We start from the raw sequence: 14,633 nt of genomic DNA, 5'->3' as shown, positions 1-14,633 counted from the left end.
AAGGGGAGACTGCCCTTTGTTGGTGTTGCTTGCAATTTTCAAAGATTTACGAACCATTCTCTTGTCACATGGGGCTTGAAGTGGAGTTAAAGACATGCGATATACTGTGGTATTTTACTGGGAGTCTGTTGTATTTTCACTTTTTTTTCCCGTGGTACTGGTACTGGTGCCGGTACCGGTACCGAAATTATATTTACGGTTCTTGGTGCCGGTTAATTTGCTGAGAACCAGTGGAACCACGACCGACCCATCACTACTCTTAATGAAAGATGGTGTTTACAAAGCAGCTGAATGGAAAGGTGTGACTTTTTTATGCAATCAAAGATTTATGGTATTCATCAGATCAAAGAAAATTAATTTAAACTCATCTTGATGGAAATAGTGAGGGGCTGGAAAATTTAGCATCTATTTATTCCAAAATTAGCATCTATTATTGTGAAATTAGAATTTTTAATGCAACTTATCTGAAACTTATAATTTACATTTCTCAATGTTTGTAAAATAAATATTCATATATACAACTACCTAAAAATAACCATTTATTTCAATATTCTACAAAAAAAAAACAATTTGACCATGTATTTTTAAATCAATACCACGAAACAAAAATTTCATGCTTATTTTACTTCAAAAATTGTTAGTACATTATGCTAGCAAACATTGAGTTTCAGGTTTAATTCTTAGAATAATACACAAATAAACTTGATTAATTGGGTGAGACTTAACATTTCTAAGTTATTTCTGATACGAATAACTTGACTGCATCACAGAGGTATGGCAGTATCTGAAACCATGCTGGTCATGAAAACTAGTGTAGAGAACAATTATTAGAAAATCACTTCATGGGTCAAGAGAACGTTTGGGGGGATAAGTATCTGCAGTACTGCTGTGGTCTACTTCACACTCCTGTTTGAGCAAAATGCAAGAGAGTGCAGCCTGTTGATTTAATCTTATTTCTATTTGCTAACCATAAATATTTTGTCTGCGAGATGAGAAAACCTACAGCAAAGATGGTGGACATGTTGGTTTTGTGTATTAACTGGAGTGATGATTAGTCTTACGTGACAGACATAAAATAATTTAATTATACATGCACTTGTGACCCAGACAAACTGCAAAATACAAACATAAGGTGAGTCAGGTCACAAAATCTACAGAACAGAGTTGTTTCTTTCTGTGTGAGAAGATACACTTTTTACAACAGTTTTGAAAACTGTTAAACAATTTGTAGCAGTTATGTGGCATTTCATACAGTATATTTTTACAAATGATGGGCATTTATAACTAATTTAGCCGAATAAGAAAAAAGTATTTACATATTTAGAAAATTAGCTAAAATAGCATTTAAAGTATAAATTAGCAAAAAAAAATAGCATCTTTAGCTAAACGCTAATTTTTCCAGCCCACAGAAATAGTACGAGTCAATACTATATATATATATTCCAAGATATGGGTATGGTATGAAATTTCATTGGTGTATGACTATGATTTTCAAGGTGAAAATGATATAAAATTTAATTTGATTTTTGAAGCAAAATTTGATTGTATGAAACTGTTTTTGTCTTAACCATTGTGTAAAATGTTTATCTTTCTACAGTTATGATGTGAATGTGTTCTGATTACTGTTTTTATGTTCATAATATTTATTGTAAATATAAATGTATATTCCATTTTTAGAATTCTTTTTATTGCAGAGATTGTTAGAAAAAACACTGATTTTTAGAACCCAGTTAGTGTTAGTTACTTTACTAATCAAGCTCCCTCAAGACTGTTGTAAATTAAGACAATTTCTTGATTTTTGTGTAATTTTAGTACTTTATCTTTTGCTATATGTATTCATTACTATAGAGCAGGCCTGTGCAAATATTCAACTTTTAGAATATTAAAACAAATAGTTTGTTATTCGTATTGATTTTATTTTGAATACTAACACTTTTAAAAAACATTTATGAGTCGTTAATGAATACGGCTGTGCGGTATCTTGAAAGTCCGGAAAAATTTTGGGATCACAGAATATTTTCTTGTCTGGTGGGGACAAAATTTCCACGGGATATTTAATGTTTTAAGGTTATTTATGTGGAGGTTTTTTCTACGTCTGGCCACACAATTTTCTAAAGACGAATATAGTAGAGCCGGTTTAACAGAGTAATTTGGAACCATTACACCCGTGTTATCAGCTTAAGTATTTTACAGAGGAGAGAGTTTGACAGGTCATTAAAAATAGATTAGAACTGACAGCATACTGATAAGAATAAATACGTATCCATAAAAATCAAAACAACTGCGCGGTGTTACAGTTGACAGTATTCAGAGGCTAGAAACATGGCATGCCAGCTATGTGATTAGTTTCGTTCAGAACGGAACGGCAAAGAAAAAAAAACTTAGATCTTGTGTAAAACATCCAGTCGCATACTCACAGCAAAGACTCCTAAAGCCTAACAACCTACAACATTGTTTTACCCATCACTAATATTCAACTAAACAGGAAATGCAAGCCGCGTGAGGTGGAACACTGCAGATGGTACAGTCAAATGAAAACCTGTACATGCTTCATACAAGTATGGCACAAATATGAAACTAAATCTCTTACAAAGAAGCAACCAGGCCAGGAAATCAGGGCAAGAAAAACTCACGTAAACAATTACATTCAACATTCAACCAATTTTGGAATATTAAAATCATAAACTGTTAACTTATTTTTTCTAAAGCTGCACATTTAGCAGGAGGCCAAACAAATACAGTCAAACCTCTCTGAAACGACCCCTCACGGTTCCCAGGAAAAGGGTCGTAATAGATGTTTTCAGAAATTTTTGGTTAATTTCAAACCCCCCTCCCCCCCCTTCTTCTTCCCAAACCGCAACTCGCTAAGAAACCAGCCGTACAATGGCAGGATGCTGTCACTCACAATGCTAGACGGCTTTGCTTTAAACCCACTTCAACCTTCATGACAAGTCCGTCGCCCTACAGGCCACCTCTAAAGAAAATATGTCAAAAGACAGTTTATTTTTACTGGTTAGTTTACATGTATGTTTTCTGCTTGCCGTAGTTTAATACACTAGAACCCCGATGTCAAGAACCCCGGATTTAACGAAGCAGTGATTTTACGAATACATTCTCGGGAACCGCCAAAAAATTGGACATTTTGACCAAAATGTGAAAATCAGGAATAAAAAAAAAAACAAAATGAAAGATCATTAAAATCTGTTAATTTTAACACACTGCGTAATTTTGTGTTGGCTTTAATACTTCCAATAATGTTCATGTAAGAATAACAGAAAAATAATGGGACATTTCCTTTAAAAATATGGCAGCTGTAGGTTCTGCAACGCGAGTGGGCGCACACGAAGCTTGCCCGGCTGGCTGGCGACAGCGGCTTCATGACGCATAAGCTCACCCCTCCCTCCCCTCGTTAACATTCTTCAAGGCTAGCTCATCCCTCCCAGACCCCAGACACACAAACCATCTAGTTTCTAGTGTCCTCCCTTATAACACCCCAACTTCGCTTCCTTTGAAAAACCTTCAGTAAGAAAATGCTCATTTCACCCTCCCTTCTCTCGTAAAATTGGGCTATTTTGAATGGTGTATTAAAGCGGTGAGGGAGGGGTCAAAATATGTCACTTTTCACACCAAGTTCGAGTTCAGTCATCTCTGGCTAGGAATTTACAAGCTTTCAAACCTAAATATACAGTAGAATCCCGCTGATGCGACCCCTCACAGTTTCCGGAAAAACGGACTTATAAACGGAATGGTCGCAATAGAGAATTCGGGCCAATTTTTACCCTCCACCCCCCCCCCCCCCCCCCCCCAACAATACATAAAAAAATCGCCTTTGTTCGTATAGATTTCATATTCAAATAGTCTATGGTGTAAAAATGACAACTTTTTAAATTCATATTACAGTATTTAAATAGCACGATGTCTCCCGAAAAAAACGATACCCTAGAAAGCAATATTGGAGCTCCCGTTGCCAAGAAAAAAAAAATTTCAACACAGTGCAGCGTGTCCATTTTCGCCATCTTTGTATAGAAAAATCAGACGATTTAGTGCTGAAATGATAACTTTTTATTAAAGGTTTATTATGTCTCTTGCGGGCTGTATGAGTGTGGCGTTTGAAAGGTTGCGTCCCGTGACAACGGGTGGTCTGGCGGCGCTTATCGCTCTGGTCCGTCCGGCTGCCGTGCAGGAATGCGAGAAGTAGGGTAAGCGCGTTTGTGTGAGAGAGAGAGAAGGAGAGAAAGAAAGAGAGATTGAGCAAAGGTTTGGGGGGGGGGGGGGGGGGGGGCTGGCGACCAGCAGCATCGTTATCTAGCGAGAGCGTGACTGTAAATGTCAACCTTCACCACTTCCACTTGCTGCAGGGCTCTCTCTCTTTTATCTCTGTCTCCCCCTCCCACTAACACACTTGCTGCAGGGCTCGCTCTCTTCACCTTCTTTATCTTATCACTCACGCACACTTGAAGCACCTAATACTTCAGCACGGGACAGGGACGGCAATAGACGCGCACGCAGATGCTATCAGGTGATGCGCGCAGTTTACCGGTACTGGCTAGCGTGGACAGTCTAGAGGGGTGGTATCTATTTTTAGCCGTCTTTTGTATGCCTGCCTGCTTACAGTACAGCTCTCGCCAAGATAAACGTGAACACATAGCTCCCAACAAAGTGTAACAGACTTGTTTTTCAGCCGGGTTTACTCAAATTTTCGACTTTCTCTGCTTAAATTTTTCATGGTTCCTCAAAAATCGGTCATACAAACGGAATGGACGCATCAGAGGGGGGTCGTATCGGCGGGATTCTACTGTAAATGTATTTTAATAGCAAGGGTCCTATGAAAAGGAATATACCGAATAAAATCAAGCTGATGTTACCAAACAAAGCATAAAACGGCCAAATGCGTGGTCTCTTCGTTATTGCTCTCGTGAGAGGTGAGACGTGGAATGTTAGAAGAAAGATAAATGCGGGGGAAACTGACGGCAGCCAGTGTGTTTCCTGCATAGGGAATAAGTAGCGTAGCATTTTTTTTTTTTTTTTTTTATGCTGGGTGAAGCGACCTTTTTCTATCAACCCACGGGAAAAGATAATTGATTGAGCTGTCAAAATAAACATCGCTGCGCCAGTTAAAACAAGCCGGCACTCGGCAAGAGAAACGCAGTAACACGCTACTCACCACAAGAAACTTATTTTCTGTCCGATTTTCTTCAGATTTTCGGCAATTTTTTCACGGTTCCTCGTAATTGGATTGTAATAGAGAGGTGGTCGCAATAAATGGGGTTGCAACAAAATTTTTTACTGTAGTAAGGGTGAGAGATAACAAATAAAACTTCATACTTAAAGTATAAAGAAAAAAATTTAATAATTTGTGATCACCACTACCTTTTTAGTTTATAATTACAGCATATATACAGTAATCAAAATTATTCATATTCAGCTGTTAGCTCTGCTTTGAGCCATGTGAATTGCACAGTTGTGTTACACCCAAGCATCTTAAACTTAAAAAAAAAAAGAATGATCTGCTTGAATAGTAATGCAAGTTTGTTGGTATTAGTAGTTGTTAAAATAGTATCACTAAGTTACAACATCATATGTAGTTTAAAAATATATATATATTTGCAATAAACATTTTTTTTCATCAACAGTAAATGCAATTATTCTTAAAAACACAATAACAGTCCACTGGAACAGGTGTGAGCTCTGAAACAGTCGCACACCAACTGTCGATCCGTGTGACACATCAGCAGCTCCGTTCGGACGGGCGGAAGCAGTCATCCCTCCGTCTTCTCCTTGTAGGTGACGACACCTTTCTCTATCAAGTCTGGGATCTCCACTGCGAGCCACGGGCCCAGCTGTGAAACAGACCAGCCACTGCACTCACCACTACATAGAGCCTGCACTTATGATAGGTACAGAATTTACAGCTTTTAGAGGAGAAGTAGGTAATGTTGTTGTGCTGGAAATACAAGAGATATCTTCTTCAGTACCACCCAAATTGCAGATGCAGAGCACGTAAAATTTGGCAGTAAAACTAAACCCTCGCTCTTGATGAAATGTTAAACTCAGTTAATTAATTAAACCAGATCAAACCTTAGGTGAAACAAAGGGAGGGGTGAATCTACTTTCTCAGCACCTGTTAACCTATCCATTTCCACGGAAACATGGTATTAACTGTTGATAAGATTTTTTTCCTCACATTTTGGAGCTATCTGTGGAATTCAATCAATCGGCAGCACAAAAAAGGTGGTGAAAATACCCCGTTGCACTACAGACTAACAACTGTGTGGCAGATAAGGTTGAACAATATTGCCCATTGGTCTCCCCTTCCAGGGATTGACAATGCACCCACTTATTTTGCTAGCAAAAAGACATTTTTCCATACTACTGTCCACACTTAAATGTTCCTCAGTGCGTAGTGCTGTATATTTTGTTAAAAAAAAAATTATAGTGGCATGTTTTTGTTACTATGTGTATTCCCTGATAAAGTAAATTTGTGTCCTCAACAATGAATGGCCCTTTTGCTACTAAAACTGTCATTATGAACAAAGGAGGCATATAGTGCTAAGGTTTTTTTTTTTTTATGTTTAGTAACAAGTGCATTAAAAAATGTCTTACAACAAAATACACCTTTGTATTTAATAATTTTAACAAATGAGTGCGCGAGTGAAAATGAAGATCCATGTGTAGTTTCCCGCCTGAGGCAGGCTCCACATGGATGGAATGGGGCCGACACTAACAGGAGCCAGCTTCCCCACCCGAGAGACAGGCCTGTCATTCCGGCCAGCCTGGAGGAGTGAGGTGAGATGTGAGACGGGGTATGGAGCATCGACGGAATGATTTGGTGGGGGAAACGGGAGCACCCCAAGAAAACCCACAGGCCACTGCAACATCCGCCACATTTCCTACTTGCGATAATCCAGGGTCGACCAAGCCAGGATTTGAACCCCGGTCGCCTTGGTGAGAGGCGAGTGTTCTAACCACTCAACCACCATGTCTCTCTAGTGCTATTTGTAAACAAATTCACATTGAATTGTTTACATCAGCAGATTTGGACGATTCTACTGGCAAATAAAAGCCTATGTTGGAGCCATGCCCAGAATACATTTTGTTTGTAGTTCTGACCAGTTCTGTAATAAACACCACTACACGCAATAATATGAAAAAGACTAAGCAGTTAGATATTAGTTTTGTAAATCTAGTTAGCCACTCACGCCAAGAGCCATTGCGTGTGCGATGCCAAATTTAGGCACGTTCCGTGCCCACAGTGGCTTGAAGTGGTCCGTGAGGCAGATCTTGCCTCCTCGGTACATCTTCGCTGTCTTGCCGTCGAGCTCAGGCAGAGCTATCTCAGGAGCCGTGGTCGGATACGTCACTGGGATCTGGAAAGAGACACACAACACATTCCCCCATCAGGTATATCGACAAGTGAATAACCATTTTGGGATGACATGCCTGACGGGAACCTTCGTGCAGTTTTGGAACACCATTTATTCAAGCTTTCAGTACCGAACAATAGCTTGAAGCCTATTAATGGCCAGCTCTTTCAGAGGTTGAGAATGGTATGGCAATTATATATTTACCATATTGTAAACTCAGGGAGAAATAATTTTAAGCTCAGCAGGACAACTATTCAGTGGTGGCAGCCTGTTATTACTATTTGGGTTAATACTATAACTGACAGCCTACGGCTCACCCAAGTTAATACGTCTATTCTAGTGAATGTTTGTGTTGAGTATATACTAGGTGTGTATAAAATAATTAAACTTTCTGGTTGTTAATGACTGACCATTGAAAGATACTGTTACCAGCACCATCATGACTACACCTGCCCCTCAAAGAAACCCCCTAATGCATTCCAAGAAAACTAACCATCAATTAAAACAGCACTAATCAAATATGCTACTTCCATAAATGTGTATGTTCATCAAAATAATTTTGTTTTACAACCACGGAAGTGTACTAGTCTACTATTTCAATCGGGACACTGCTCCCGAAAAAATAATTTGCAGTATTAATTACATATGTCTAAATACTTTAAAATTGCATTATATAAACATAAAATTATATTTTGAGAATAAAAATCCTAAAATTAAATTTCTCTGTAATAACAAAACTTATGGGCTGTACATTTACATACCTGGTCTTGGACATAACATTTCCTTACTGAGTAGGTAACGACTTTTCTGAATAACAAAATAATTTATTAAAATAGAAAGATATGTTTCAAATCTATTAGGACTAATGAACCATAAACTTATTGTTTTCCACTAACAAGAAAAATTTTTCATTTGTCAATGTAATTCCTGACTCATGTTTGTTTCTTTACTAAATGCATACCTGCCATGAATGTCTAAGCTAACCATGTAACTTTCCACAAGCGCACTCTGAACATGAGGTGAGCGAGCTATTAAATCTTTTGGCATTTCTCGTAATAGCTGCTGCTGACTTGCGGGAGGGTGCAATACAGATATTGCATGAACACTCGGATGTTGGGAGATATTTCTGTGTAATATAAACGACTAAAGGGCTAAAGTAAATACACAATGAAGGAAGCAAATAGCTTTTCAGGGAAGGGGCAAACTAATGTTTGTTAATTCGTCTTATAATTTATTTGTTGCATCGTATTTAATGCTACACAAGTGTCGTTGCCATTGTGCGTGTATGGAATTAAAAACTCATGTAGATGAAAAAGAGCGCAACTTCGAATCTATGATCACACTACTTCAAATTAGGTAGTAATTTATTGGCGTCATCACTTTGAAACCACGTAAATCGAACAGCGTAACCCTGAGGGTTAGGTGCAGTCCAGTCTTTATTGAGTTAGTCACACGTGGAACACGGTGCGAGCTGCGGGCGACAGGACTGGTGCGGTGACTACGTGGACAGTTCCTGTGTTTATGATTTACTAGGGGTGTGCGGGTACCCGAAATTTTCGATTTCGGTTCGGTTCCATGAATACACGAACTCGCCCCAATTAATTTTAATGGATTCAAAATGCTTCGAGTTAAAAAATAAAAATAAAAAAGGCCTATATTTTTAGCTTTTTGTGAAAGGAATAAGTAGCTTTAACATGTAGGTCTATGTAATTCTTATTTTTGTAAAATCATTTGTTTCAATACATGTATATACAGCCTACCATAAATCTTATGTCAAAGTATTTTATTTCGTATGTAAACTGTAGCAGTGTAGCCTATATAAATCTGTGAATGTTGTGTATGAAAGTAACAAATAGCATTTAAATAAGTTCGTACATTCAAGTTAATTATTATTTCTATAACTGCCAACTGGAAATTGTATGTAATAAAATAATATTGCCAACTCTTTTGTTTGTGAAACTATTTATCCTTCAGTAATATGAGTATATAAACTTAATGCAAATTATTATGATAATAAAACTTAAAAATGAAAGAAAAGATTCGAAATTGGAATCGAATTTCAAATAGTTGGTAGGGATTCGACTCGGAATCGAATCGAACTGAAAATGGAGGATTCGCACAGCCCTATGGTTTACTATATCGCAAGTGAACAGGTGGTCCTCCAGCCGTGATGAGAGTGCCTCCGTGTGAGCTAAGGAGCCGTGCCCTGCAATGGTAATAGTTCAAAATATTTCCCTTTCATCTTTTTATCAAACTTTTTAATAAACCAGTACTTTAGGCCAAACCTAAAAAAAATGAGATGATTAAAAAAAAAATTGTTTAGAAATCTTAAATAAGACAGCACTCTTATCAATTTTATTTTAGCTAATTATAAAATAGCTACTAAATAGGTAAAAAAAAAAAAAGAATAACATACAATACTATATGTATATGTATATAATATTATTTGAGCCTACATTACAAGTCAAAAAAAAAGGCTTGAGCTGTGTAACAAGAAAAAAAAAAGTTTAGATTCAAATGTGACATAAAATAAATTCTCATGTTCAGTTGTTCTGCCTTGTCTCAACAGCTTGGCCATGCATATACAGTGGCTTCTCTCTTAACCAGTCTATGCTTTAACCAACCGCCACAAGTTTGAGACGAAGATGACTCGCAGACCTGTCGCGACATGTCTACCGCTAGCCTGTTCAGTTCAGTTGAGCTACTGATTACTGTGGTGTTGGCCAGTTAAGAGGCAGTCCACTGTATGTTCAATTAGGCTCTTTTGGTCAACACAGTCAAACTAAATATATGGCCCAGGAAAAACTACAGGATACTTAAACTAGCAGTGACCACAACTTGAGCATGCAATTATTAATTCACACAAAAGGTTTGGCATTTGGTATGGAAAATGATTGGCATTTGAGGTCACATACACAAACAAACTTGTAACAAATGGGCGAGGATGACAAAAAGATTGCAACCAAATTTATTTCGCTAAAATGTTATGGCGAATTATTGCACACTACTTGCTACTAAAGCACCTCATGTAAACTTACAAAATAATTAACTAAGATAAAACAGATTATCTTCTAAACATTAAAGGACTTTTAAGTGCCAGACTAAAAGTCAGATGAACCAAACTGACTGAAACTTCAAACGATACAGAGACAATTCACAATAACTACATAAACTAAAATAATACAATTACTTTCATTTTAAGGCAAGCAGACGAGAAAATAACCATTCAAGCCGGATCATACTGCTCCTTGACTATAACATATTTTAGACTTACTCACTAACCACACTAAAAACATTTAATTAAATAACTGAGAACACGCTTCGGGTAAGGAAATGCATATCCTAAGCCAAAAAAGTTAATATGATACAGTGTGGTTTTAAGAAAATTCTCTATACAAATTAATTGGCTTTGTTGAGAAATTACAATAACAAAGAAAAGTCATTAAGTGGCCTGCATAACTGAAGTTGTTAGTATTTGTGGAACTGCGTGACTTGACGCGCACTGGTTTATGTCGCAGAACCGGGCAGTTACAACCAAACTTGTCCCTACGACACTGGTTTGTGCCGCATAACCGGGTAGTTAAAACCTGAGGACTGTCCTTACGGCACTGGCTTGTGTCGCAGAACCGGGCCCATTCCTTCCAGGGTCTTGGAAATTATGTTTATTATATTAATGACTTCTCTGTACATGATACTAGAGTATGAAAAAAAAATTAACTTCGTAATACTGGACTTTCTTGGTAAAATGGGCATAGAATAAAAGAGAGTGAAATATATGAAGTAAACTTTGAACGTTTGAACCTTCTCCCACTATTGTTAGGGGTGAGATTTTACGGTTTTATTTTTAGGCCAACCTTCATTTTTAAAACAGGAGATTTCAATGTGATTGTTTTTATTATTTATGAATTCTGTTTATTAATTAAGATAGCATATTACTGAACAAATACGAACTTTGAGTGTTCTTGTATCGCCGTAACAGTGTCATTTTGACTAATAAATGATGCACTTTTACAATACATACAATAACTTTTAACAAGCATGTCTAAGACAGATCTACTTGTGACAAAAAAACAAAAGAAAAAACGAAATGTTTCAAAAATTCACCAAAGTTAAATAAAAGTAATATTTATTTTTTCTAATTATTTATTTAGTATTTAAATTTTGGCACAAACTTCATGCTATATAAATTAGTCACTGAAATTAATATACGTATTACGAGGTTACTTTTTGGGAATTAGAAATATTTTGATTAAAAATGCTGATTAATTTCATGGTTTTAAATACATTTTTTATAGTGTATGAACTTGAATTTCTATGTTATATTGTATACTGACATGCTTTGCTGTGTTACTTTAGTTTCACAGCAATTCACCATATAATCTTGTTTCTTATCACTCCAACTTGAATGTTAGTGTGATGCAGGTTACATAATTTGACTGGCTCTTTCTGGCAGCACATTCTTATCATAGGTTGGAGAGAGATACAGCAAAGAGAACAAACAGTTACGCACGTCGAACTCCACGTCGAACTCGTACTTGAGCAGGTTGTGTATGAACCAGCACTTGCCGAACCACCTGGTGCCCTCCTTGTTGGACTCCAGCCGGAACCAGTCGTTGTCCGCGCCCTTGTTGTTCTGCACGTACTGCAACACACGCACCCACTGCTACCAACACCGTCGTAGCCAGCCCACGTCCTGCCTCAACGACGTCGGGCCATCAGAGACGGTGAGGCGAGGATGGAGTGTTGCCGGAGCACAACTGAGTAAAAACCACAATGACTAACAGCAAAGGCACTTTAGCCTGCAAAAACATGTCATCCACATGTCCCAGCTGCTGCTGTCCCACACCCACAAATTCAGTTCTGTAATAAATTACACGATGATTAAAGTGTCATCTAAATTCAGCTGGCTTACTTCTTTCAAATTGGCAGCAAAAATATTGCCTGCAACATGTCTAGATATTTGCAGTTGAATGGTTCTCCCCTTCTGCATAGCTCTAGAGAAGCTATTTAAAGTTTGTTTCGGGGTACCAGTGTACCCGAACATAAATATGTGAGTGCCCCTGCGATGTGCGATACTGTCCACGGAGCGTGCGGGGTGTTTGAGTGCTGGAGCCGCTGCATAGTCGAGGTCTGGGAACTTCGGCAATCCACGCGGCTGTCCAGGGTAGTCTGGTCGTTTCGACGACGATATCGAAATCGTCTGAAGAGGTATTTAAACCCCTCCTCAGCTCGTTCAAGGAGGAGAAGCCGCCTAGTGGACGCCGCCGAAGACTGCCATGCTCCGGAACACCTCGCGAGCTACACCATCAACAACTGCTCGCTGCACTGCACATTCAAACTTCAAAAGAAAACTTCTTGAGGCAATTTAAACTGTAACACGTCCTTGGATTCCGTGGGCCGTTGGCTGCACGTGCAATATAAAATTGATAAATTGGGACTTGCAGTTCGTCTTCATAGCCGGGTTAAAATGTTCGCAAACCGCAAGGCCCCTGGATAGAATTGCGAAAATCTTGTAATTCAGCCTCGACCATATTCTCCTCAATATGGTCATACATTGCTGTGTGTCATTTAGATTCCCAATGACTGTTGCAAATGCAGAAGCCCAGTGCACACAGCATGATTCCTATTATGTTCACGCACAGGAATGGGTGTTCTGGATTGGGAATATTCACATGCTTGGTTTGCAAAAGATATTGTTGTTGAGATAAGTAAATTACTGTCTGGAATATATTTTTGGTATCATTGGAATATATTTTTGGTATCATGTTCTATGTTTAAATTATAAAATGTGGTATCGCAAAATATAATAAACCGGGCGGGATTGTAGCAAACAATACAATACCGTAGGAAATGTACCTTCGGTTTCGTGTTCTGTATTTGAATAGATAGGACTTACGTTTAGAACGTATAGAACATGATTCAATGAAAAATATTACTTCAGTATCATGGCCTATACTAGAGTAGATAGTATAGAAGTATAGAACAATACAGTGTGAAATTACTAGAATTGGTAGGGATTTAGTATAGAATAAGATACCTGAAAGGTAGTTTAATAGAGAAACGTGGTTTGTGCCAAACAAGTATGTGAATGTTCCTCGCCCAAAACCCACATATTCCCATGCTTGTCCCATAAGAATATAAAGGTGGTAATGTCAGTGCCACTATGTTGGTGATATCAATATTGTTATGGTATCAGATCTAGACAACACCCAAAAATGGTATGAAGATTAATCTGTAGAGTATTTACCTAACACTGTTTCGGTAAAGATGTATTGTACGGATTAGCGCCAAAAAAAATCGTACAAATATGAAATAACTTTAATTATATGCTATCTTACGTCCTAAAACTAAACTACCATTAAAATTAATTTTTATTATTTTTAATGTCCGTTCAGTTTCAAAGTATTTATACTGTAGCTGACCTGACCTAATCTACCTTTGTCCCGTTTTGTTAGGTCAGGTCAGTTACATTATAAATACTTAAAACTATACAAGTAAAATTAATTGATATTTTTAATTTCCGTTTATTTTGAAGTATTTATCATGTAACTAACCTTACCTAATGGAAAATTTCTGTTATTTATGCATTCACGCACACACGGCAAAATATAAAATGGCGTCTGTTGAATGATTACATAGGGCTTGTATTGCAAAATAAGAACGGCGATATCTCCAAAAGTAATTGGAATTTTTAATCTCCGCAGGCGGTTCTGAAAAGAGGACGTAAAAGAGCATTTAATGAAAGTTATTTCATATTTGTACGATTTTTTTTGGCGCTAATCCGTACAATACATATTTACCACTGTTTCTTCAAAAATAAACAATTTCCGAAAGTAGACTAAACCAGTAGGAAATAAAAATCATGTTAAGCTAGAAATACCAAACTCAATTTTTTTTTCTCCCCCAATTAAAAACCATGGTATCTACGTCAGTTTCTAAATACATGACATATATTATCGATAACATAATTATAAAAACATGTGTAATGATACCATATGGAATTAATCATTAGGCCATACCTTTATCAGAGCTTGATACTCTTCTTTTAGCCTCTGGACCCATAAATCTTTATCACGGGGGCCAGCTTTTGTTTTCAAAAGTGGAATACAGTTTAGTGTTTTCTTGGTTGATTCGTCAACCATTGTGTATTTTTATTAATATTTAAGAAAAATATATTTACAGGTTGCAAAGAGCAGACAGCTCTGGCTACAATGTTGCCAACATGGTTTATAATATTCTTCAAGTTTCAATAATTGAACACTTTGTTTT

The 14,633-nt window shown here is 37.4% G+C and overlaps 1 protein-coding gene across 1 annotated transcript; it reads right to left on the bottom strand.

Annotated features, from left to right (window-relative positions):
* Positions 1 to 5,325: 5,325 nt before the first annotated feature.
* LOC134537867 (ubiquitin-fold modifier-conjugating enzyme 1) lies at positions 5,326 to 14,604 on the bottom strand. The gene is made up of 4 exons (XM_063378759.1): positions 14,384 to 14,604; positions 11,875 to 12,006; positions 7,200 to 7,367; positions 5,326 to 5,840 (listed from the first exon to the last, which is right to left on the bottom strand). Exons 1-4 carry the CDS (start codon positions 14,504 to 14,506, stop codon positions 5,760 to 5,762), a joined length of 504 nt encoding a protein of 167 aa, XP_063234829.1. The 5' UTR covers positions 14,507 to 14,604; the 3' UTR covers positions 5,326 to 5,759.
* Between the last annotated feature and the right edge of the window lie 29 nt (positions 14,605 to 14,633).

This window comes from Bacillus rossius, chromosome 12 (genome assembly GCF_032445375.1).
Source record: "Bacillus rossius redtenbacheri isolate Brsri chromosome 12, Brsri_v3, whole genome shotgun sequence".
NCBI classification, from domain to species: domain Eukaryota; kingdom Metazoa; phylum Arthropoda; class Insecta; order Phasmatodea; family Bacillidae; genus Bacillus; species Bacillus rossius.
Note: the sequence above shows the minus strand (reverse complement) of the source record. Positions and strands in the feature narration are given on the sequence as shown.